General features: G+C 38.4%; 1 protein-coding gene across 7 annotated transcripts in view; it reads right to left on the bottom strand.

Moving 5' to 3' along the window:
- FAM221A (family with sequence similarity 221 member A) overlaps positions 1-26,498 on the bottom strand; it is a 33,572-nt gene extending 7,074 nt beyond the window's left edge. For 2 of the 7 annotated variants that reach the window (XM_060020603.1, XM_060020602.1), the window contains exons 1-6: positions 26,398-26,498; positions 23,388-23,561; positions 20,121-20,311; positions 17,855-18,061; positions 13,319-13,426; positions 10,059-10,141 (exon numbers count right to left, since the gene is read on the bottom strand). In XM_060020603.1, coding sequence (XP_059876586.1) covers positions 10,059-10,141; positions 13,319-13,426; positions 17,855-18,061; positions 20,121-20,311; positions 23,388-23,561; positions 26,398-26,462 — 828 coding nt within the window. In that variant the 5' untranslated portion in view covers positions 26,463-26,498. Of the gene's footprint in view, positions 1-50; positions 218-1,594; positions 1,646-10,058; positions 10,142-13,318; positions 13,427-17,854; positions 18,062-20,120; positions 20,312-23,387; positions 23,562-26,397 lie in introns of those variants that run through there. The other 5 variants (XM_060020604.1, XM_060020605.1, XM_060020600.1 and 2 more) reach the window with 5 other exon arrangements.
- Positions 26,499-26,998: the final 500 nt, after the last annotated feature.

The following is a 26,998-nucleotide window of genomic DNA, read 5'->3' as shown; positions in this document are numbered from 1 at the left end:
ACATACATCATTTGGGTTCATGTCTTATTTATCACAGCCATTTTACACACCTAGCGGTTATTAAGCTGCTAAATACTAAAGCCACAATCTGATTGTTGAAGGGACCTAACTGCATTTTTAAAATATGGTTTGTTGGGGTATGCAAGCTCCCAACTCCTCTCCCTCCTGTGTTTCCTCTCTTCTTCTCTCTCAGAGACAGGGCAGACTTCATTAACACCTTAGAGACAGAGAGAGAATGGGTCAGAGGGAGGGGGAAGAGGCAGAGAGTCTCACTTACACACACACACACACCCCTTCACACACGTAGCCCAGCACACGGGAGAGATTTGAGGAGTGCTGACTGAACAGAGGACTCAGAGAATGAGCACAAAAGCGAGAACCCTGCAGAGAGGGGTCCTGTCAAGGGCTCTGTCTCTATCTCAGTGTGTGAGTATGTGTGTGTGTATATGTGTGTGTGTGTGTGTGTATCTCAAACCCAGTCAAAGACAAAATTTTTTAATTAAAAATGTAATCAGGGACTTCCCTGGTGGCGCAGTGGTTAAGAATCCACCTGCCAATGCAGGGACACGGGTTCGAGCCCTGCTCCAGGAAGATCCCACATGCTGTGAAACAACCAAGCCTGTGTGCCACAACCACTGAGCCTGTGCTCTAGAGCCCACGAGCCACAACTACTGAGCCCACGTACTGCAATTACTGAAGCCCACGTGCCTAGAGCCCGTGCCCCGCAACAAGAGAAGCCGCCACAACTAGAGAAAGCCTGCACACAGGAATGAAGACCCAACGCAGCCAAAAATAATAAATAAATAAATTTTTTTTAAAAAGTCATCTAGTACTCTTTGATTTCAACTTTACAAAAGCATTTTAACAAAAATAACATATAATGAATATTGCTTTGGAGAAATGATTAAATTAATTTTAATTGCCACTAAAGTTAAAAAAAAGAAACGCTTAAATGCCTAACCTTACATCCAGCCTATGCACATTCCCTACAGCGTTACAGGATACACCTAATCCAGTTGGATTATCTCTGGAACACATACTGCTTAAAGGACAGTTACCTATAATTCTGATTTCTACATTTCAACAGTTACCTTCCTGAAGGTTGTCCTTCTCCACTGTAACTGAAACAAAGAAGAAGCTTGCATACCCTAAGCAAGAGCCTTCTGATCTTTCAGAAACATATAAATCCTTTCCTTGGGAAAAAAAAAAAAAAAAGACTCCATAGAACACAAAACCCACGTTCCTTTTACTGCCACTCACACTCACACACACCAATTCCAAGGCAGCACCACTGCCTTACCCCTACAAAAGAAGGGGAGAGAAAATATGGGGCATGGTGGGTGGAGGCAAGGCCTCTTACTTCCTAATATGACGGGAATAATACAAAGAAACCAGAAGAGGCCTGGCAAAACCAGTCTACCCAATCTCACCAAACTGCAAGTAACCTCCTAAAAATAAAAGTGAATGAATCTCACCTCTGTCTCTTCCCCATTTTCTCCCTCTCTCTCTCCTCTTTGAGTTGGCTGGGAACCTCATTCAAAAATCATACACTCGGGACTTCCCTTGCGGTCCAGGGTTAAGATTCCACACTTACCTGCAGGGTGCACGAGCTCGATCCTTGGTCAGGGAACTAAGATACCACATGCTGCGCAGCACGGCCAAAAAAATAAATAAATAAAAATCGTACACTCATATCACTCTTGTACACTGTAAAGGTCAACAGGTCATCTGGAGGACCCCCAAAGAACACTCTGTTCTGAGGCAAAGATTATGGGCCTCGGAGTCAGAAGAATAGCTGAATCCTACCTCTACTGTTGATTAACCATCTGAGGCAAACTACTAACCAACAGTTTTGTCCTTTGTAAAAAAGTCATAGTAATAGGCACTATGTAATAAGATTGTTCTAAAGGTTTAAATAAGATTTTATATATATATATATATATATACACACACATATATATACACATATATACACACACACACACTCACACACACACACACACACACACACACACACACATATATAAATCTAGGTACTTAATAAGCACTCAAATGCTAATCCCCTTACTCCTTTCATTTACGGCCAAGTGTTACATTTGCAGTAACATCAAAAAAGATCAAATATGCTAAACAACAAAAGCTAAAGCAGTGTTTACTCATTTCAAATAGTACTTAGCAAACACATCCACCTAATACATTATCCAAAGAGCAAAAACACCTCCTCTTCCTCTTCCCTAATTTTTTTAAATTCTTTTATACAGGAGGTCCTTATTAGTCATTAACTTTATATACATCAGTGTATACATGTCAATCCCAATTGCCCAATTCATCACACCACCACCCCCACACCCCCGCAGCTTTCTGCACTTGGTGGCCATACATTGTTCTCTACATCTGTGTCTCAATTTCTGCCCTGCAAACTGGTTCATCTGTACCATTTTTCTAGGTTCCACATATATGAGTTAATATACGATATTTGTTCTTCTCTTTCAGACTTACTTCACTGTGTATGACAGTCTCTAGATCCATCCACCTCTCAACAAATGACCCAATTTCGTTCCTTTTCATGGCTGAGTAATATTCCATTGTATATATGTACCACATCTTCTGTATCCATTCGTCTGTCCATGGGCATTTAGGTTGCTTCCATGACCTGGCTACTGTAAATAGTGCTGCAATGAACATTGGGGTGCATGTGTCTTTTTGAATTATGGTTTTCTCTGGGTATATGCCCAGTAGTGGGATTGCTGGGTGATATGGTAATTCTATTTTTAGTTTTTTAAGGAACCTCCATACTGTTCTCCATAGTGGCTGTATCAATTTATATTCCCCCCAACAGTGCAAGAAGGTTCCCTTTTCTCCACACCCTCTCCAGCACTTGTTTGTAGATTTTCTGATGATGCGTATTCTAACTGGTGTGAGGTGATACCTCATTGTAGTTTAGATTTGCATTTCTCTAATAATTAGTGATGTTGAGCAGCTTTTTATGTGCTTCTTGGCCATCTGTATGTCTTCTTTGGAGAAATGTCTATTTAGGTCTTCTGCTCATTTTTGGATTGGGTTGTTTGTTTTTTTAATATTGAGCTGCATGAGCTGTTTATATATTTTGGAGATTAATACTTTGTCCGTTGATTCATTTGCAAATATTTTCTCCCATTCTGAGGGTTGTCTTTTCGTCTTTTTTATGGTTTCCTTTGCTGTGCAAAAACTTTTAAGTTTCATTAGGTCCCATTTGTTTATTTTTGCTTTTATTTCCATTACTCTAGGAGGTGGATCAAAAAAGATCTTGCTGTGATTTATGTCAAAGAGTGTTCTTCCTATGTTTTCCTCTAAGAGTTTTATAGTGTCCGGTCTTACATTTAGGTCTGTAATCCATTTAGAGTTTATTTTTCTATATGGTATCAGGGAGTGTTCTAATTTCATTCTTTTACATGTAGCTGTCCCGTTTTCCCAGCACCACTTATTGAAGAGACTGTCTTTTCTCCATTGTATATCCTTGCCTCCTTTGTCATAGATTAGTTGACCATAGGTGCGTGGGTTTATCTCTGGGCTTTCTATCTTGTTCCATTGATCTATGTTTCTGTTTTTGTGCCAGTACCATATTGTCTTGATTACTGTAGCTTTATAGTATAGTCTGAAGTCAGGAAGTCTGATTCCTCCAGCTCCAATGTTTTCCCTCAAGACTGCTTTGGCTATTCGAGGTCTTTTGTGTCTCCATACAAATTTTAAGATTTCTTGTTCTAGTTCCGTAAAAAATGCCATGGGTAATTTGATAGGGATTGCATTGAATCTGTAGATTGCTTTGGGTAGTATAGTCATTTTCACAGTATTGGTTCTTCCAATCCAAGAACATGGTATAGCTCTCCATCTGTTGGTATCATCTTTAATTTCTTTCATCAGTGTCTTATAGCTTTCTGCATACAGGTCTTTTGTCTCCTTAGGTAGGTTTATTCCTAGGTATTTTATTCCTTTTGTTGCAATGGTAAATGGGAGTGTTTCCTTCATTTCTCATTCAGATTTTTCATCATTAGTGTATTGGAATGCAAGAGATTTCTATGCATTAATTTTGTATCCTGCAACTTTACCAAATTCATTGATTAGCTCTAGTAGTTTTCTGGTGGCATCTTTAGGATTCTCTATGTATAGTATCATGTCATCTGCAAACAGTGACAGTTTTACTTCTTCTTTTCCAATTTGTATTCCTTTTATTTCTTTTTCTTCTCCGATTGCGGTGGCTAGGACTTGCAAAACTATGTTGAATAATAGTGGTGAGAGTGGACATCCTTGTCTTGTTCCAGATCTTAGAGGAAATGCTTTCAGTTTTTCACCATTGAGAATGATGTTTGCTATGGGTTTGTCATATATGGCCTTTATTATGTTGAGGTAGGTTCCCCCTATGCCCAGTTTCTCGAGAGTTTTTATCATAAATGGGTGTTGAATTTTGTCAAAAGCTTTTTTTGCATCTATTGAGATGATCATATGGTTTTTATTCTTCAATTTGTTAGTATGGTGTATCACATTGATTGATTTGCGTATATTGAAGAATCCTTGAATCCCTGGGAAAAATCCCACTTGATCATGGTGTATGATCCTTTTAATGTGTTGTTGGATTCTGTTTGCTACTATTTTGTTGAGGATTTTTGCATCTATATTCACCAGTGATATTGGTCTATAATTTTCTTTTTTTGTAGTATCTTTGTCTGGTTTTGGTATCAGGGTGATGGTGGCCTCATAGAATGAGTTTGGGAGTGTTCCTTCCTCTGCAATTTTTTGGAAGAGTTTGAGAAGGAGGGGGGTTAGTTCTTCTCTAAATGTTTGATAGAATTCACCTGTGAAGCCATCTAGTCCTGGACTTTTGTTTCTTGGAAGATTTTTAATCATAGTTTCAATTTCATTACTTGTGATTGGTCTGTTTAATTTTCTATTTCTTCCTGGTTCAGTCTTGGAAGGTTATACCTTTCTAAGAATTTGTCCAGTTCTTCCAGGTTGTCCATTTTATTGGCATAGAGTTGCTTGTGGTAGTCCCTTAGGATGCTTTGTATTTCTGCAGTGTCTGTCGTAACTTCTCCTTTTTCATTTCTAATTTTATTGATTTGAGTCCTCTCCCTCTTTTTCTTGATGAGTCTGGCTAATGGTTCATCAATTTTGTTTATCTTCTCAAAGAACCAGCTTTTAGTTTTGTTGATGTTTGCTATTGTTTTCTCTCTCTTTTTTTTGCTATTGTTTTCTTGGTTTCTATTTCATTTATTTCTGCTCTGATTTTTATGATTTCTTTCCTTCTGCTAACTTTGGGTTTTGTTTGTTCTTCTTTCTCTAGTTCCTTTAGGTGTAAGGTTAGATTGTTTATTTGAGATTTTTCTTGTTTCTTGAGGTAGGCTTGTATAGCTACAAACTTCTCTCTTAGAACTGCTTTTGCTGCATCCAATAGGTTTTGGATCGTCATGTTTTCATTGTCATTTGTCTCTAGGTATTTTTTTATTTCCTCTTTGATTTCTTGAGTGATCTCTTGGTTATTTAGTAGTGTATTGTTTAGCCTCCATGTGTTTGTGTTTTTTACGTTTTTTTCCCTGTAATTCATTTCTAATCTCATAGCGCTGTGGTCAGAAAAGATGCTTGTTATGATTTCAATTTTCTTAAATTTACTGAGGCTTGATTTGTGACCCAAGATGTGATCTATCCTGCAGAATGTTCCATGTGCACTTGAGAAGAAAGTGTAATCTGCTGTTTTTGGATGGAATGTCCTATAAATATCAATTAAATCTATCTGGTCTGTTGTGTCAATTAAAGTTTCTGTTTCCTTATTTATTTTCATTTTGGATGATCTGTCCATTGGTGTAAGTGAGGTGTTAAAAGTCCCCCACTATTATTGTGTTACTGTCGATTTCCTCTTTTATAGATGTTAGCAGTTGCCTTATGTATTGAGGTGCTCCTATGTTGGGTGCATATATATTTATAATTGTTATATCTTCTTCTTGGATTGACCCCTAGATCATTATGTAGTGTCCTTCCTTGTCTCTTGTAACATTCTTTATTTTAAAGTCTATTTTATCTGATATGAGTATTGCTACTCCAGCTTTCTTTTGATTTCCATTTGCATGGAATATCTTTTTCCAACCCCTCACGTTCAGTCTGAATGAGTCCCTAGGTCTGAAGTGGGTCTCTTGTAGACAGCGTATATATGGGTCTTGTTTTTGTATCCATTCAGCAAGCCTGTGTCTTTTGGTTGGAGCATTTAATCCATTCACGTTTAAGGTAATTATCGATATGTATGTTCCTATGACCATTTTCTTAATTGTTTTGGGTTTGTTTTTGTAGGTCCTTTTCTTGTCTTGTGTTTCCCACTTAGAGAAGTTCCTTTACCATTTGTGGTAGAGCTGGTTTGGTGGTGCTGAATTCTCTTAGCTTTTGCTTGTCTGTAAAACTTTTGATTTCTCCATCGAATATGAATGAGATCCTTGCGGGGTAGAGTAATCTTGGTTGTAGGTTCTTCCCTTTCATCACTTTAAGTATATCATGCCACTCCCTTCTGGCTTGTAGAGTTTCTGCTGAGAATCAGCTGTTAACCTTATGGGAATTCCCTTGTATCTTATTTGTCGTTTTTCCCTTGTTGCTTTCAATAATTTTTCTTTGTCTTTCATTTTTGCCAATTTGATTACTATGTGGCTCGGCGTGTTTCTCCTTGGGTTTATCCTGTATGGGACTCTCTGTGCTTCCTGGACTTGGGTGGCTATTTCCTTTCCCATGTTAGGGAAGTTTTTTACTATAATCTCTTCAAATATTTTCTCTGGTCCTTTCTCTCTCTCTTCTCCTTCTGGGACACCTATAATGCGAATGTTTTTGCCTTTAATCTTGTCTCAGAGGTCTCTTAGGCTGTCTTCATTCCTTTTCATTCTGTTTTCTTTATTCTGTTCCACAGCAGTGAGTTCCACCATTCTGTCTTCCAGGTCACTTATCCGTTCTTCTGACTCCGTTATTCTGCTATTGATTCCTTCTAGTGTAGTTTTCATTTCAGTTATTGTATTGTTCATCTCTGTTTGTTTGTTCTTTAATTCTTCTAGGTCTTTGTTAAACATCTCTTGTATCTTCTCGATCTTTGCCTCCATTCTTTTTCCGAGGTCCTGGATCATCTTCACTATCATTATTCTGAATTCTTTTTCTGGAAGTGTGCCTATGTCTGCTTCATTTAGTTGATTTTCTGGGGTTTTATCTTGTTCCTTCATCTGGTACATAGCCCTCTGCCTTTTCACCTTGTCTGTCTTTCTGTGAATGTGGTTTTTGTTCCACAGGCTGCAGGACTATAGTTCTTCTTGCTTCTGCTGTCTGCCCTCTCCTTAAAATTTTTTTTTAATTTCCGGGCATTAACACAGTGTCTTGCACCTAGCTGACCTTTAATAATTGTTTCCTTAATAAAATTCTCATTTATTGAGGAAAAGAGACCAAAGGCCATCCACAATGGAAGAAAATAATTTGACCTGATATATTACAGAAGCTAAGAAGCAACTCTTTAATATGTAAAAGTAGTTAGTAAACTATGTTACCACAAAGGCTTCAATTATCAAAACCAATTCACACTAACCATGGATTCTTCCCCACACCCAATGATACCAATGAGTAGCAAAGGATACAACCAAAACCAGATTCAGATGTAGCACTGCTTTCAAATGGGGCCCTGAAGCCATCAGATTTAGTTTCCTAACCATCCTTTTTCCCTCAGTGGTGCTTGTCATAGTTTTTTGGAGTAAAAGATGAGTACTAACAACGTGTATGATACACGTCAGCTCAGAGGAAGTTGTTTAGGTTTGAGTTTCTTAGTTTTTATACTCCATTCATCACAAAGGCTGGAGAGGTTATAAGCTGTATCTCATAAATCCATAAATCACACAGGCTGAACAGTTATAAACCACATCCCATAAATTCTAGGTCTATTTATAATAAGCAGTCTGGATGGGCCAGGTATATCCCCTAAAACATCCACAGATAAGAACTACCCCCTTTACTTTGCCACAAGCAAATACCATCAGCATGTTTTTCAAGGCAGTCAACACTACCCAAGCTCCTGGAGGAGGGAAGGAAGGAGTTCTAGAACCCTGTCCCTCATAAGCCTATGAGGAAAAACTGAAGTTCAGCTGTGAACGTGTGTGTTCTAAGAACACAGATTGATCTGATTAAAAGTCTATCCTTGGGCTTCCCTGGTGGCGCAGTGGTTGAGAGTCTGCCTGCCGATACAGCGGACACGGGTTCGTGCCCCAGTCCGGGAGGATCCCACATGCCGCGGAGCAGTTGGGTCCATGAGCCATGGCCGCTGAGCCTGCGCGTCCAGAGCCTGTGCTCCACAACGGGAGAGGCCACAACAGTGAGAGGCCCGCATAACCGCAAAAAAAAACGTCTAGCCTTGATGATGCTGCAAACATAGCCTCTTCTTTCCGCACTCTATTTCATCCTCCCCCCGAAATTCTACCACCACCTCTTTCTCTTAGATCAGAGCTTTCCAAAAGAACTTTCTGCATTGCCCAACAAGGTAGCCACTAGCCACATGTGGCTACTGAGCCCCTGAAATATGGCTAGTGTGACTGAGGAAATAATTTTTAATTTATTTAAATTTAGACATACATAGCCACATATGATGAATGGCTATAGCACAGACAATATTTATCACTGCCTTAAGTCATACCAAGGACTGTCCCCCTATACTTTAAAGTTCTTCATTAGGAAAGACATGCTAATCTCTCTGTCCCCTACTCACTTCCTCTGCCCTTGGATGGTGAATTTATTTAATGGTCTCCTTTTTCCACACCTTTAGTTACTCAACAAGCTCTTGTTTAAGAGTTGTAGAGAATACAACAAAAAGTGATGAGTGTCTTTACTTTCATGGCACTTACTACCTAGTCAGAGAGACGATGAATGCCCACAAAACTATGAAATAATCCTAAGGAAAGCACTTTGGGGAATGTACCATATGGCTGGATACAATCCCCCACGCCTCATCAAGCCAGCATCCCCTCACCTGGCAATAAACAAGAACAAAACAAAACTTTCAAATATGAACACTGACATGAAACACATCACATGTGTAAGTAGATGACGTGTGAAAGCAAATATCAATTATACCTGTATTTATCTTTTCAATTTTCCATAAATATTTATTGAAAACATGTTATGTACAAGGCACTGTACTTAGTTCTGGGGAAAATACAGATAATAAAAAATACTATACTTATCCCCAAGGAGTTTATGGTGTGGTGGTGAACTGATGAAAATTATCATTACTGAAAGCAGGGAACACATCAACACTGTAGTTGTTGAGCCCTGAAAATTGTTAAAATATGTTTATGTTTAGTGTTCTGCTTCTTAAAGGCTATTGGGTAATTCTAACTTGAGTCTGCCTATACCTAGAAGCCACTAAGGAGTAGAAATACTATACATTAAGAATTCAATATACAGGGACTTCCCTGGTGGCCCAGTGGTTAGGAATCCGGCTGCCAATGCAGGGGACATGGGTTCGATCCCTGGTCCAGGAAGATCCCACATGTCATGGAACAACTAAGCCCGTGCACCACAACTACTGAGCCTGCGCTCTAGAGCCCACAAGCCACAACTAGTAAGCCCACGTGCCACAAATACTGAAGCCCACGTGCCTAGAGCCTGTGCTCTGCAACAAGAGAAGCCACTGCAATGAGAAGCTCGCACACCGCAACGAAGAGTAGGCCCCACTCACTGCAACCACAGAAAGCCCACGCGCAGCAATGAAGACCCAACGCAGCCAAAAATAATACTTAATTTTAAAAAACGAATTCAACATATATATAATTTACAAATCTGCTCAGGTTGTCTTTATTATTGACAATTTTATGTGTATATTTAGTCAATCTTTATGACCTCCATAAATTATCATATTCATTAGTCCTGTTTCTCTCTAAATTGTTCTAAATAAACCTCAAAGCCTAACACTAGCTATAAGTAGACGTTATAAATTATTTTTAATGATGATCCACAATCAATATATAGTTGTTCTACAGTGCCTCTGTTACAAGTAAATGCTGGTTTTCCTACAGACTTACCCTTTCCTGGTATCGTCTTTCAAAGAAAGCCATATCGTCCTCTTCAGGTTTCCTTAAGGAAGAAACTTGACTGCTTGTACCTACTAGTAAGGAAAAAGAAAAATCTAAGTACAGTTGACCCTTGAACAACATGGGTTTGCACTGTGTATCCACTTATACTCAGATTTTTTTCAAAAAATACCTACTACACTACTGCATGCTCCTGGGTTGGTTGAATCTGCAGATGTGGAGGAACTGTGGTTACAGAGGAACTGTGGATACAGAGGCCCAGCTGTAAACTTATACGAGGATTTTTCAACTGCACAGGGGTTGCAGTTGAAAAATTGCAGGGGGGTCCCTAACCCAGCTGTGTTGTTCAAGAGTGAACTGTACTCATATAATTATAAATTCTTCTGAAATAAAAAACAGAAAAAAAACTTTCCTCCTTCTGAGTGATTATTTTGTGTTTTTCAAACCAGAAATGATCTAAATGAATCATTGATCCTACTCCCTCTTTTTCAGAAAGCAGGGCATCATAAGACAAAAGTAATGTTCATTGGTAAACATTCTCCAAATATTCAAGTGGTTCATATTAAATTACACCATATAGCTATTTCACATCAGAGCTCATTTAGCTTTGTTCAACTACTTTTTAAATTTTATAGCTAGAAATTCATGTACCACTGTAACAGATAATGCGCAGAAGTAACTATTAAAGGTTTGCACTAAGGTCTGAATGTTTGTGTTCCTGCCCCCTCCCCCCACCACCCAAAATTCATATGTTGAAATCCTAATGCCCAATGTGATGGTCCTAGGAGGTGGGGCCTTTGGGAGGTACTTAGATCATGAGGGTGGAGCGCTCATGAATGGGATTAGTGTTCTTATAAAAGAGACCCCATAGAGAGTCCTCAACCCTTCTACCATGTGAGGACACAAAGGAGAAGGCACTGGCTGTGAATCAGGAAGAGCACTGTCACCAGAACACAACCATGCTGGCACCTTTATCTGGGACTTCCCCACCTCCAGAACTGTGAGAAATAAGTTTCTGCTGTTTATAAGCAACCCAGTCTATGGTATTTTGTTACAGCCACCTGAACAGACTAAGAGAGTTTGTGTAGGCAACCAAAAGTGATGTTACTTCCTGCTTTGAAATTTTTCAAAACGAAAATAATTTTAACCATTTCCATGGTATTTACTCTTTTATACCTTGTCAAGAACTAGTTTATGTGCTGAAAGGAACTTAAAATCGCTTCAGGAAGGAAAATCTGGTTTTCCTTGTAGGTAAGCCAAGCACCTAATTCCATGGAAAAGTTCACCTTCATTTCAGATGAATGTCTTGGTTGGGTCCCTTCACATCCAAAATAGAATATCAACCTGAACACCTGTTCTTGTTTTTAAAGCATATGAATTCACCCTCAACCAGCAACACAAAAATCATATGACTCCAGATGATCACCACAGAGTATAACCACACTGCCAACAACTACCTAATACAAATCTTGTTGAGAAAAACAAGAAAAATTGCTTAGAATATATGCTCTCTATCCATTCGTCTGTAAACCCTGGGTCTTTCCCTGGATCACACTGGACCACCTGAGCTAAGCTTCTTGCAGAATCACCTTCACTGAGCTACATTTTAATAAATGGTATGTTACCATTTATCTGGTAAAATGGGATATTACCACTTTTTTCAAAGGTAAGTATCAGAATTAACCAATCAGAGGCTGCATTTGCTGAAAAAAAGTTTTTAAAAACCTTGGGCTACTGCATCATTGAGGGTCACTACATAAATTTTTTTAAAATCCAGCACTGGGGGGCTTCCCTGGTAGCACAGTGGTTAAGAATCCACCTGCCAACGTAGGGGACACGGGTTCGATCCCTGGCCCCGGAAAATCCCACATGCCGCGGAGCGACAAAGCCCGTGCGCCACAACTACTGAGCCTGCGCTCTAGAGCCCGCATACCACAGCTACTGAAGCCCACGTGCCTAGAGCCCGTGCTCCTAACAAGAGAAGCCACTGCAATGAGAAGCCCGCACACCACAACGAAGAGTAGCCCCCGCTCTCCACAACTAGAGAAAGCCCGTGCGCAGCAACAAAGACCCAACACAGCCAAAAATAAAAACAAATAAATAAATAAATTTATAAAAAAAAAAAATCCAGCACTGGTACAACTTTCATGTGCACCAAGGAATTCATGGCTCCTCCTTTCTAATAAGGAAAAGTATTTAACTGATCTCACCTTCCTTTTTGTACCTTGGCTACCACTACAACTCAGTCAAAACTGCAGCTTAATGTAATAGTTACATCAACTTTGAAAGTTGACACAACTCACAGATATCGAGAATGAACTAGTGGTCAGCAGTGGGAAGAGGGAAATTGGGGAGGGGCAAGATAGGGGAAGGGGATTAAGAGATAGAAACTACTACATATAAATAAGCTACAAGGATATATCGTACAGCATAGGAAATATAGCTAATATTTTATAACAACTTTAAATAGAGTATAATCTATACAAATTCTGAATCACTATGTTGTATACCTGAAAGGAATATAATACTGTAAATCGACTATACCTCACTAAAAAAAAGTGACACAATTGTGTCCTTTTCTTTTGTTTTGATTTCTTACTTCTATCTACATCTTATAATTACTTCATTGTGCAAATCCCTTGCGCAAAAAGTCAGTGTACGTGAAAAGGTTGTATGAAAACACAAATAAATCAAAGAAAATTCTCATTTCAGAATATTTTAAAATATTAAATACCTCATAAATCATACAAATTCCTCTTCGTTTTTATTCTTGTTTTCAATAAAGGAAATAGAATACTTAAAAATGTATAAAAATGAACTTTATTCATTTTTATGTGCAATTTATAAATGGTAAAACCTTGCTAATCTATAATTATCAAGGGATTACACCTTGTTTGGGAGAGCCTAAAGGATCAAGGCAATTAGTCCACTAGAGGGCTCTCTTATTCAGATCAAAGCAATAACATGTCCCAGAATAAGGTTTTTTTTTTTTTTTTTTTTTTTTTTTTTTTTCCAGAATAAGGTTTTAAAACTCCAAATTTTTGTATTATCAGAATCCTCATAATTCCAAGATTTAACAATTTTTTTCCCAATTAAAATGAAGATTATTGCTTTTTCTCAGTGCCTGGACAATATAAAAGTGAAATGATAATCAAATTGTGGTAATACTGGAAAAAAAGAGTAATCTGGAAAATGTATCAACCTATATTCTTTACTACATCCAAAACTATTTCTCAATTTAATTTCATTACCATCTGTTAATGTTTCTGGAGAAGAGCTAGATGATGCTTGAAATGCTTTTAGAAATGGGTGGTCCATGGCTGTAACTGGAGAGTCTAAAAATTCACCTGAAGGTGCACCTGAGAACAAAATATGTGAAGAATGAAAATTAAATCTTTATTTGTTAGGATACAAAGAAGCTATTTCAAATGTGAAATAAATTAGAGCCCCAAGCAGAATCATTATAAAAATCCTTTCTGTACAATGAAAATTTTTGTTTATATAAATTTTTGCCATATAAAGTAAAGGCAAATGGATAAAAGTACTTCTGCATTTCTCAGAGACCTTTCTCACAGAAAAAAAAAATGCACGAATGTAATTGTATGTCAGCAAAGAAGTATAAGACCTTAACATAATCACAAAACATTATCAAAAGCAAGACATTCAGAATTTAAAAACCTCTAGTTAAAGAGGATAGAATAAGTGTATTTTTCCTCTATTCCTTACTGGGAAACCATCTAAAAACAAAATATGAAAAAATAAAGAAAACTCCTTCAACGAAATGGGGAAACAATCATAATCCTAAACCACAAACTACAAAGACCAACTGCTACATTCACTTTTGGGCCGAAAGGAAGGAAGCTGCAGAAGAAATTAATAAGTCCTCCACTTCTTCACAAACCACCCCTCCCCCACATGCCTATCCCCATCCAAGGGTAGAGAGAAGGAAATAAACTCTTAGTCCTTTCCTATAAAGTGAATAGTGTGGGACAATTGCTCAGCCTTTCAGATTCCTGCACCCCTCCTTCCCCAGCTCCTCCCTCTTGTGACCTGTGGGAAGATCAGAGAAGGGGGCTCAGGTCCAGCCAGGTCCTTGTGTGTTCTCTGGTGGCCGTGTGCGCTACTGATCTCAAACGCTAAAGGCTGGAAAAAGTTGCAATTTAGTCTCTCAGCTTGGTAGGGCCTGGTAGCCTCACAGGCTCTCACTAGAAGTACAGACCTCTCAGCTGCCTGCCACTTTTTCTACCGAATCCCCCAGAGCTCAGGGGAACCACATCTAGCTCTGCTCTGCAGTCACCTTTGGCCCCTTGCTATGACAGATGCTATGGCAGGCCCACTGCCTCACAGCTCACCTGCCTTCCAAGCACCCCACAGGAGCTGGGAATTACTATGGGCTCCTTCAGTATCACAAAGGAACAAATTCCAGCAAAAGATCATCTCTGTCCAGGACTCTACATGGCTAATGGAGCAGACGTCCCTCTGCTCCGGGCTCCCCTACATCTAAAATCAAGACAAAAACATCTTATGTTTCCCCTCCTCGTTCTCATCTTTCTTCACCCCACCTTCCAGCAGAGGCCAGAAGGAAAAGTTTTTTTTTCTTTCTATGATAAAGATACTTAAGTGATAAAATACCAGAAGTCACAAAAAGGCAAAGATGCCAGCTACTAACACTATTACTTAGCATTGTTCTGAAAGTACCAGTCATTCTGATTGGTCAAAGAGTAAGAGGAGTCATAAACATTGGAAAGGAAGAAGCAAAACTATCATTACAGTTGACCTTTGAACTGTGCAGGGGTTAAGGGTGCCGACCCTTCACGCAGTCAAAATCCACATATAACTTTACCGTCAGCCTTCCGTTATCCACGGTTCCACATCTGCAGATTCAACCAACTACAGATTGTATAGTATCATAGTGTTTGCTACTGAAAAAAAATCCATGTATAAATGGACCCTTGCAGTTCAAAGCCCTGTTGCTCAAGGGTCAACTGTATATGCAAAATCAACTAAAGATATACATTTAAAATCTTAAGATTAAGTAATAATGACTGGTAACAAAAGCAGCATACAACATTTCCTTTTTCATAAGCAAACAATAATCAGCTAGAAAATATAAAGGAAGGGAAAAATCCATATATGATAGCTTTAAAAACGATGAAATATCTAGAAATAAAATTAAGAATTGTGCAGGACTTTCATGAAGGTAACTTCAGAATTCCACTAAGCTACACAGAGGAAGACAAAGAAATGAAGAGACTCAATATTTTAAAACAGCAAATCTTCCTATATTAATCTACATATTCAACTAAAATAATAGAAAGTTTTGTAATAATAGAATGTTTTTAAAAAACAATGCCAAAGGTCTGAAAGAATTAAAAGGGAAGAATAGGTCAGGAAAATTCTAAAGTAAAAAAATGAAGTCATACGTATTAATTTATTATAAAGCTGTAGTAATGAAAACAATAAGGTAGTCGCACAGAAATAGACAATAATGAGTCTGACTAATGAGCCCATAACAATTTTGGGGTTGAACCCAGTCCTACCACTTACTAGCTGAATAACACAGAACAAGATGTTTTACTACTCTGTGCTGAGTTTCCTCGTCTGCAAAAAGGATTAATAATAGCACCTAACTCAGAGCTGTTGTGAGGATTAAATGAGGTAATAGATATAAAGAGGCTGGAACAAGCCTCACAGTACAAAGTCGTAATTATCATCAACAACATCATTACCATCATTTTTTGTTTGCCACTGATAACTGGGTTTTCTGTAACTGTTGCATGAGCCTAATACAATCATGTATCCATAAAAATTGAAAAAGGATTTATTTATGGAATTTAACAAGCTAGTTATAAAATAACCTAGAAGAGAAAATGCACAAATATATCAAGGCAATCCTGAAAAATGAACACAAACAGGAAGAATTTACCATATCAATTATCAAAGCACACTATGAAGAACAATAATTAAAAATAGGAAATATTGGCACAAAATATGCAATTAAGGCCAATGGCACAAAATAGGAAGTACAATAGGATATGGTAAAGGTAAAGTTTCAAATTACTTGGGAAAAATGGTGTTTGTATAACTTGCCATTGATTTGGACAAAAACCAAAGTTATACACACCTCACACTTTCACAAAAAATAAATTCCAGATACATAAGAAAGCTAAACATAAAAGCAAAAAAATTAAGCATTAAAGTAAAATGAAGGAGAACATATTTATAAAATTAGAGTAGGGAAGGCCTGTTTCCTACATTTAAAAACTGTAAAACAACAACAATAAGAAGTAAAAAACCCAAAAGACAAATGACATATTGGAAGAAAATATCTGCAAAATAAATACAAAGGATTAGTATACAGAATATATAAGAAGACTTCTTATAAATCAATGAGAAAATAGAAAAACATAAAAATAAGCAAAGTATATGGACAGACAATTCACAGAAAGTAAAATGGACACTAAATATAAGAATACTCTCATCTCACTAATAATGAGGGAAATCAACTGAACTGAAACAATGATAACACTTTCACACATTAGACTGGCAAAAAAACTAAGTTTAATGACATCAATGATCAGCATAAATGTTTGGAAATAGGTAAGCTAAAACATCACTAAAGGAAGTATAAACAAGTACAGCATTTTTGGAGGGCAATTCGACAGAACGTATTACAATTTCACATGTGCACACTCTTCAACCCAACAATTCTACTTCTCTCCATCTGCCTTAGAATCAAATTCACATAGTACACAAGGAAGCAAGTTCAAGGATTTGGGGGGCACGATGTTTGTAAAGGCAAAAAAATAAAATGGAAACAATCTAAATGCCATGAACAAGGAAATGGTTCAGAAAACTGATATATATCTATAGTGTAGAATACTACGAAGCAGTTAAATATAAGTAGATTTGTATATCCTGATATAATAGGCCTTCAAAAATTATTCTAAGTTAAAAAAAAGTAAACTATAAAAATGTACGTTAAAAAGAGAAATACAAATCAATTGATGACAGCAAATTACACTCTAGGAAAGAATCTGGGGTTAAGAAAAGTGTTCAAGGGGGACTTGTTTGAATCTGTTTTAACAAGAAAATATTGATTTATGTTTTTGTAATCTTTGTAATGAAAAAAATAAAAGTAAAACATGCTTTTTATGAAAAAAAAAATCCACACACATAGAAGTATTTAAAGTAGATAGGAACCATAGTTCTTTTTCCCAGAAGGATCCAGCTACCTTCAATAGTTTGAGATATATCCAATTAAACTTCTCTGTATATTACTTTAAGTTTTTATATATGCAAGTGGATATATTTGTGTGCATACATGTAGACATACATGCATATGATCGTATATTACTACAGATGTGATAACATGTACACACATGCATGTACATACACACATGGACAAAAGCCTATGTTTCCAAAATGAGATGGTTATAATGGCAAAAATTACATACAATAGGATAACAGGTAAACTGTATCATATCAAATAAAACAAATTATTATTCCGCTATTACAAACAATGGGGTTGTGAGTTGGGATTTCGGTATGAGTATTGGGGTAGGAGTGATCTTTTATGTTTTCTAATTTTTCTGTAATAATCATACATCGGATAGCGACAATAAAATCTTTTAAAAAATAAAAATCAAATGAGAGAATATTTTTTGAAAATAACGTGAAGAACTTAAAGTGCAAAACAAATACAAGGCTTCACTATTGTTAGCACACATAACACATATTGTGTCAGCACAATATGACAAGCTCACAGTTCATATATCGTCACTTACCAATTCCACTGTCATCTAATCGCATGTAGTCTTCTGCCAGCGAGCTAAAGCCAGTTAATCCTCCCATTGCTGCATAAGGAACGTCCCGTCCCACCGGTTTTCTCTGAGCCAGTCTTTCTTCCTTAGTTTCCACTACTGTGTAATGGGCATATGCAGGCTGACCACAAGCACAAGTGAAGGAGCTATGGAATCCTGAACACTGAGAACCTGAATCAAGATGTAAACCAAGTTAAACATTTTAAAATATAGGTAATGAGCTGTATGCCCTATAAACCACTTAGCTTGGCCAAAATCACCTGAATCTGGATCCCTCATACACTGTGCTCTGGCCCCTGTACCTCTTACCCCTAGCCCCTGAACTCACTCCCTCCCAGCCACTGCTCTTACTTTTAAAAGATGCTAAAATGGTAAGAGAGTCTACAGCAAAAAAAAAAAATTGGAAAAACCAATCAGGACTAAAGGAAACTGAGCTAAACATTGGAGAACCAGGAAATACAGGCCCTCTCCTCAAATACTGAGTTAAAAGCAGGTATGGGGGGGGACAGCCCAGTGGTGAAGAAATAATGTGGAAACGTCTCTGTGGGTCAATTCCCCATAAAAGCCATATTGGAAGGCCAACCCAAAGACATAGAAAGATGCAACAGAATACTGTTTAACAACAAAAAGGAAAGAAGTACTGATGCATGTTACAGCATGGATGAATCATAAAAACATTACACTAAGTGAAAGATGCTAATCAGAAAAGACCACATACTCCATGATTCCACTTATATGAAATGTCTAGAACAGGCAAATCCACAGAGACAGAAAGTAGATTATTGGTCGTCTAGAGCTGAGGGGAGGAAGAAATAAGGAATGACTGCTAATTGATATGGAATTTCTTTTTGGGGTGATGAAAATATTCTAAAATTTATTGTGGTGATGGGTGCACAACTCTGTGAATATATTAAAAACCATTAGGTTGTACCCTCAAAATGGATGAATTATATAGTATGTGAATTATATCAATAAAATTACTGTTTGTAAAAAAAAAAAAGCCACATTGAAATGGAGTCCAGAATACACCATTAACAAAACCTTTACACACTCACACTTCTGACAAATGTGTACGGGAACCAAGGCACATAACAAATACTTCCATACTTCATCAGTGAAACATATTTATTTCTGCCACTGTCATTAAAAATGTTTTATAACATATTTCATCATAAGATTTCAATTCAAGATACTACAAAAAGAACTGGAAAAACTATCTCCTGAAGAAATATATTTTACCCATTTTTAAAAAAATCCTACCTAGGGCTTCCTTGGTTGCACAGTGGTTAAGAATCCGCCTGCCAATGCAGGGGACATGGGTTTGAGACTTGGTCTGGGAAGATCCCACATGCCGTAGAGTAACTAATCCTGTGCACCACAACTATTGAGCCTGCACCCTAGAGCCCGTGAACCACAACTACTGAGCCCGTGTGCCACAACTACTGAAGCCCGCGTGCCTAGAGCCCGTGCTCTGCAACAAGAGAAGCCACCGCAATGAGAAGCCAGCACACCGCAACAAAGAATAGCCCCGGCTAGCCAAAACTAGAGAAAGCCAGTGCGCAGCAATGAAGACCCAATGCAGCCAAAAATAAATAAGTAAAAATAAAATAAAATTTTTAAAAGAATTTTAAAAATATATCCTATCTATTTCAAAGGGTTTCTAAAAGGACGATGAAGAGGAAGGGTATATGGGATGGTGGCTGGGATTTGGGTATAGGTATCGAGATAAGGGTGCGATTGCCTACGAAGTGTTAAAAGCATCATGTTACATTTTGCTTTTCCCATCAATCTATGTCTTAGGCAATAACATAATAATCTGCCAGCAAATCATACAAATTTTTTAGACTTATAAAATCCTTTTTAAGGATTATTATTCTGTAAATAGAATTCAGTTGGTAAAACGTCCACGATTCAAAAATTTGAATCAGATCACATCTAGTGATTCTTTAAAATCTATTACTATTACTTATTTGAATTACATGAGATTAAGGTTGAGATTAGAGATTAAGGTTGATGACTGCAAAGCATATAAATAACTGAGATTTTCCACAAAAATAAAATTTTAGAGTAGATATCCATCATCCTAGTTGTTTAATGTCGCTGTAGCTGAATGAAACTGGCACAGAGACACATTTAATGTCGCTGTAGCTGAATGAAACTGGCACAGAGACACACATTCAATAAGGAGATAAAAGCATTCTGTTTGTGTGTTTATCATAATGTAACTCACAGGCATTGCACATAAAGCCAGGCCCAGCACTATGCTGATCAGCAAAGTGCTTGCACCTGCAGCGAATGGGCTGCCTGCCATTCAGAGGCACGTAGAGGTAAGCCCTGCATGGGCAGCCCGTCACTTGACAAGGCAGGCTGATGGGGCGCTGCTGAGGAATCGTTTCAAAGTCAGTTTTATGTTGCTTATACCTAAAAAAAATAAAAGAGAAGAAATAAAAGCACAATGCAGGTACTGCCAGAAATGACAACTGCTGTTCTGTTAAATGCAAAATGATTCTTTTTCATTTTTATTTTTGTTTCATTGTTCTTATCAGTAAGGTTGAAAATACACTCCCCTGCATGCAGTATTTGTCAGCTCTGTTGCTTTGGTCAGAAAAATCTTCACCCATCTAGATTTTTATTTTTAATTATTTAAGAAGAATTTTCACAACAATATACAAAGAAATAGCAAATAATTATCTTAAAATACCACTACAGATTCTTTAATAAAGAAGCACAACCCAAGAGCATGAAAAAACTTCTTCATGAAAATTCTTTCTATCAAAGTGCATTATTTACATTTATTTTCACAGGTTTGCTCCTTAAAATTGAAATAAGTTCAATAAACGTATAATAATGCTATTTATTTTAATATAATTTAATTTTTAACTTTAAACTTCAAAATAAATTATCAACACCTTTCAAAGCCAAAGCTCTTTGTTAAAATGCTGTACCTAATTTTCTCAGGCCACTGGCTTCCTTCTCATTAAGTGATACTCAGTAAAATAATATTAAATTTATTATTCTCAATATTATCCTAGGTAACAGAAGTTAAAATAACGAGATACTATTTTTCACTTAGCAAAGAGAGCCAAAGTTTTCTTAACTGTACATATTTCACAGTGCTGTCAAGAGTGTTACAAAAGAACCAATCCCATTTAATAGGGTTTCAAGAAACATAAAAAGATGCATCCTTTAACCTACATGGTTCATTTTTGAAGAATATACCCTAAGAAAATTATTCCATGTATATAAAGAGCTTTGTGCATAAGAATAGCATTAGCAACAGTACTTACAATAGCAATATATATAAAGCATACTCATAATAAGGGAATGGATAAGTATATTACTAGAAGACAGTTTTCAAACTCTTTTACCAGTGAAAACTTTTCTTTAAATAAAATCTTTTACAGAACCATAATACTATACAAAATAGATTAAAGCAGAATTGGTTAAAGCAAGGCGAAGAGCCATAATTGGAGTCTGTCCTTCCCCTAACTTGCCCTTCCACCTGGTATGCCCCTGAGACTCCGTCATAGCTCTGGGGAAAACACAGTGAACACCACTGGACTAGCTGGAATATCAAGCAGGTATTAAAAATCTTGTTTGCAATTACTATGAACCATGTGGAAACATTTCTGTGACTCTGTAATGAAAAACTGGTTCAATATTCATACATACATATAATTAACTAAATGAACTATGTAAAGAAAAAAGTACATGAACATAGTAAAACATATTAACAGCAGCTGGCTTTGGGTGGTGAGTCTTCTTCCTACGTTTCTATATATCCCTCATTTTCCTTAAATAACCAATGTTTCACATCCATAATAGGGAAAAATTAATTCAGACAGAGATCTCACTGAGTGACTGGTACTAAAGAACTTTTCCATCCAAGTGGGGTTGGGTCACTTTTGAAGGTTAATTCCATGTTGTACAATTATACATAGATATGAGACTGGCACTAAATTTTTACAAGGATAAATGATAAAACTAACATAAATTTACCAAAGTCCTCTTCATTTCTGAAAGATATCAACATAACCCTCATCCTCCATTCCTCCACAGTGTTTTTATTTGGGGTTGCTAAATAAATTTCAAGTCAATCTATACACAACATTACTTATCCTAGCAACTGCCTAACAACCTCCAGCAAGCTGCAAGTCTGTAAACAGCAACTACACAGAGTACCTCAGGAAAGAGCCCCAGAAACTATCAGAACAGGGCGGCTCTCCCATGGTTCCTTTGGAACAGAAAGTTGAAGTCGTTACCTAAAACCACGTAATAGTTTCTGTGATTTTTCCTTGAAGCAGCTTTGTCCTTTTGAGCTTTACAACTAAGACCTGTGACAGTCATAAAATTTAAAGTAGAACAGGATAAACACAGCAAAATGCAAACCTCAGGTATCAGTAACACACATCAATGGTTGGAGCCTCATGTATTTCCTTTCCTCCATGTGCTTTTCTCAGAAGAGGACCACTTGTAATAAAAAGCTGTGTGCTTGTATTTTTGTTTAAAGAAAGGTATATATATATATGTACACACACACACACACACACACACACACACACAGAGAATTGACCCCTGAACAATACAGGTTTAAACTGCAGATTTTTTTTTTCAGTAAATATGCAGTAGGCCCTCAGTATCCATGGCTTCCTCATCTGGGCATTAAACCAACCACGTATTGTGTTCCTACTACGTTTATGATCTGAGGGTGGCTGAATCCACATCTGCAGACAGGAGGGCCCAGCTATGGGACTCGAGCATCCCCAGATTTTGGTGTCCGCAGTGGGTCCTGGAACCAATCCTTCACAGGTGTGTGTGTGTGTGTGTGTGTGTGTAAATAAAAGAGAAAGGTATTCATACAACACACTTCTTAAAGTGTAAAGGGAGATTAGTAAATGTGAGGAGAAATGCTTCTATTTGTAGATTGGTAACCTGTTCAGTGTAGCTCAACTCAAGCAACTCTAAAATCAGTTCTGCATAACTTATGTAAGCTGAAGAATGGCTATGTGGGGGTCGATTACACCATACTCTCCAATATTGAGTGTGTCTGAAAATGTTCATAATGAAAGGTGAAAATGAATAAATAAAATAAACTCTTTCTGCAGAGAAAAAAATAAAAATAAAATCAGCTCTGCAGTCTGATGACCCATCCTCTACTACCTTGTCCAGTGGTGGGAGAGGCAGACGCTGCTCCCCAGCCTAACCAAAAGACCCCTGGCAAAGCCACAGGGGCACCAATATCTTTCTAACCAATGGTAAGAGAAAAGATGCTTAAGGTGATAAACTCCATAATGAGTTCTAATCTGATACAACAGAAATTTTTCAAATATAGCCCCCAAAAACCTTAAATAATTTCTGGCATATTATTGGTATATAAAAGCCTGTTTTCAAATGTTTTCCAATGATCACCAATAATGGTATTTATAGAAGGAAGATATGCTCTGCTACAGTTTTATACTTCCTAATCACCAGAAACCTTAGCAATAAAATATCTTACCTATGGGTACAAAAACACAGTGTCTCTGGACCCACAAGTTTACAATCCATTCCAGTTGGTGATCGCCAGCTCACGAATAATCTGTTCTGTAAACGCATAGGTAAGACTTTTCTTTTGTATTCTTCATATTCTTCAGGAGTAAAAAGTTTCCCTCCATCATCCTCACCAACAATTCTACAACAAAAAAATACTTCTCTTAAGCCTTGTGGATTTATTTTCCAGGTTAAAAATACTAAAATTAAGCTATACTTGTATAGTCAAAGGAAATGCTGCTTCGGCTTTTTTTACTTAGGCTCATGTTAATAGCAAAATTACACACAATAGTAATAAAGCTTTTGCTTCCCATATAAAAGAGAATTATGAATAAGAAAGTCAATGAATTCATAACATCTGACTTCAATGATCCATGTTTACCACTAGAGAATTACCACATATTCATCTCAGTTTCTCCTTTGATTCTGAAGCAAACATGCTCATTTTTCCCGTTAAAAGCTGGAGCCTAAACTGCTAAAAAATTCTAATAGTTTCCTCCTTAAAAAATAGCCCCCCCCAAAAAACAAATGGTACAAAAAACATCGACGCTGAAGACAACATGACTAATGCCCACACTTGACTCCAAACCCTGGCCAGGAGTTTAAACTAAGATGGGACCCACAAACACCCTTGGATCTGCACCAGCTCAAACCCAACATAGGCATTGAGTAATCAGGTGCAACACTGTTTAATTCCAGGAGACCGACCTCAAAATTTTATGGGAAAAATTAAGCCAACACTATTTCTTAGGAAATTAAGAATTGGACTCCCTGGAGGAAAAGGAAGCACAATTAAAATTGAAGAAATAGCTCCTTGAAAATACCTCCTTAAAAAGTCATGAAAAATGTTGTTTGCAGAATGCTACATAATTTTTGGTGGAATCCATACTCTTTTCCATACTTTCAAGCCTTTAGCTGAGGTAGATAAATAAAACCAACTCAGAGGCTATGAAACCATTACAAGCTTCTTCCTTACTTAAATAATTTAGATACACAATAGTAAAAAAAATAAAAACAAAGGGCATTTTATTCTGCGATAAATTTTGGGCCACTTTACTTTATTATAGCTACCAAGAAGTATACCAACAGGTACTAAAAAGACCTTAAGATCAATGCAGATCTTTAAAGAAAGAGATCATTTAATTTTAAGTTCTAAACCAGTGTAGCTCAAACTTTATTTACAGAATCCCGAAGAAATCTAGTTCAAATGCAGATTAAGATTAAAATGCCTGAAGAGGGCCTGGTGATGCTCCTTGGTGATGCCATGACTGCTACACTTTGAGCAGCAAGCCCCTAACTTTTAGAGAATTATTCCAGGTAGTTTATGTTTGAAAAATAATTTCCTCCCAGGCCCTAACATTTTCTGGGCCAGGCAAGAGACTACAACTGAAGGCCCACATTCCACATACCTGAATATCTAAATATCTAAGTTATCAGTCAACATCAGGACCCAGCAACTTGCTCCCAAGGAAATGTAAGACTTGGAGCCTCAAAGAGCCCGCTCTGCCCTACATGAGGACTGGGTGGAAGCTGTTCTGGGTACAAGTCTCCTTGCGTTACCCGAACCAGGAATGAGGCCTGACCCATCAAGCTTCTCACCCTCACTTTTTCTGGCTCAGAATTACCAAGACATTTCTAGGCATTACCCAAAATATGTCACCTAGACAGCCAGAGGGAAGTGCAGTCAGATAGGAACTCATTTGCCCAAGTAATTTGGGGCGACCACCTTTAAGCAGAGCAACTCCTCTGGCTTGGGTTTCAGGCCGCTCAAGCTTCCCAGGTGAGGATACGATCGTCTCACTTCCCCTTTATACACACACACACACACACACACACACACACACACACACACACACACGCCTCAACTCCCCTTCCTCCTGCCTGTCCCTCTCCAGTAATTCCCACTCACCCAGTTTCCCAACTGTCAAAAACAAATACCGTATGCTAACACATATATATGGAATCTAAGAAAAAAAAAAGGTCATGAAGAACCTAGGGATAAGATGGGAATAAAGATGCAGACCTACTAGAGCATGGACTTGAGGATATGGGGAGGGGAAAGGGTAAGCTAGGACAAAGTGAGAGAGTGGCATGGACATATATACACTACCAAACGTAAAATAGATAGCTAGTGGGAAGTCGCCGCATAGCACAGGGAGATCAGCTAGGTGGTTTGTGACCACCTAGAAGGGTGGGAGGGAGGGAGACGCAAGATGGAAGAGATACGGGAACATATGTATATGTATAACTGATTCACTTTGTTATAAAGCAGAAACTAACACACCATTGTAAAGCAATTATACTCCAATAAAGACACACACACACACACAAAAACCTTTCTTGGGAGACCGGAAAAACACATCGCTACAGGTGCACCGGTCTTTGTCAGGGCCCCAGGCAGTGAATCACTCCCTAAAGCCCTAGGAGCGGCTACACTTCCAGTTTCCAGAGAAGAGTTTCTCCAGAACCACCAACACTACACCAGTGTCTTTCTCTTAAAACCTGCCCCTCGGGGTTGGGAGCACGTTTAGAAGTTCACAACTTACCCTATTACTAAATTAACATGCAAACTTGATGTCTGCTTTTACAGGCCCCGAGTACTAATGTGTAATCTACACGCAGTTTAGAAGAAAACAAAAAAAAAAGGATCTTTGCATAAATCTAGTTAATAATCATTCCTCAAAGAGGTCAGAGCGGGAGGCCTTTTAAACTGCCTCGGAAGAAACTTATTAGAATAGAACTGCGTGTCCGTACAATATTTAATTACAGAAAGAGAAAACCTGCAATCAATGTAAGCTTCCCCCACCAGCCCGGGAAGGGATTCCGGGAGCCCAAGCGAGCCAGCGCTGGGCCCCTGCCTGCGCCTCCAGCGCTCCTCCCGCGACGGGGGCCGGGCCCGCCCGCGCCTCCAGAGCTCCTCCAGCGAGAGGGACCGGGCCTGCCCGGGGCCTCCTGGCCCCGCGGAGCCACCGCCTCACCTCCGGTACTCCATGTACTCGTCCACGGCCGCCGCGCTGCCGGCGGGCAACGTCAGCCGCTCCATGGCGGTCGGGGAACCGGGAGGCGCCGGCTCTGGGGCCCCAGCCCGCCCTGCGCACGTGAGCAGAACCCTGAGGAGCCAAAACCGGTCCTGCCCCGGACGGCCGCGCCCCCTCCCACCCGCCTCCCGATTGGCCCTCAGGAAGACCGCGGTGACCACGCAGGGCGCGCGCTGCCACCTGGCTGCCCACGAGAAACTTGGCCTCCACGCTCAACCCCGCCGCGCTGGGGATGCTGTTTACCGGCCTCCGCAAACCTTGTCCCTCTCGTTTTCCCTGGTCTGGCAGGTGTCCTTGTAAAATAACGAGTGACGAGGGAGTGCAATGCCTTGCATGTAATGGATGCACAGAACATGGGTTATTTCTTTGTGCAGCGTTTTTCTCTGGTTGTGAGAAGGTTCTGGAACGTGTGAGGCCCACCTCTCCATAATCCCCAGCCGTGTTTTCAAATTTGGCGTTTAAAAAACTGTGATGTAAAATCAGTAGTCCTGAGTGTCTGCGTCCAGTTTGGTTGTCGCTAAAGCAACATGTTCTTCAAAGA

This window comes from Delphinus delphis, chromosome 9 (assembly GCF_949987515.2).
Source record: "Delphinus delphis chromosome 9, mDelDel1.2, whole genome shotgun sequence".
In the NCBI taxonomy this organism is placed as follows: Eukaryota; Metazoa; Chordata; class Mammalia; order Artiodactyla; family Delphinidae; genus Delphinus; species Delphinus delphis.
The sequence above is the reverse complement of the archived record's forward strand: the minus strand, read 5'-3'. Positions and strand labels throughout refer to the sequence as shown.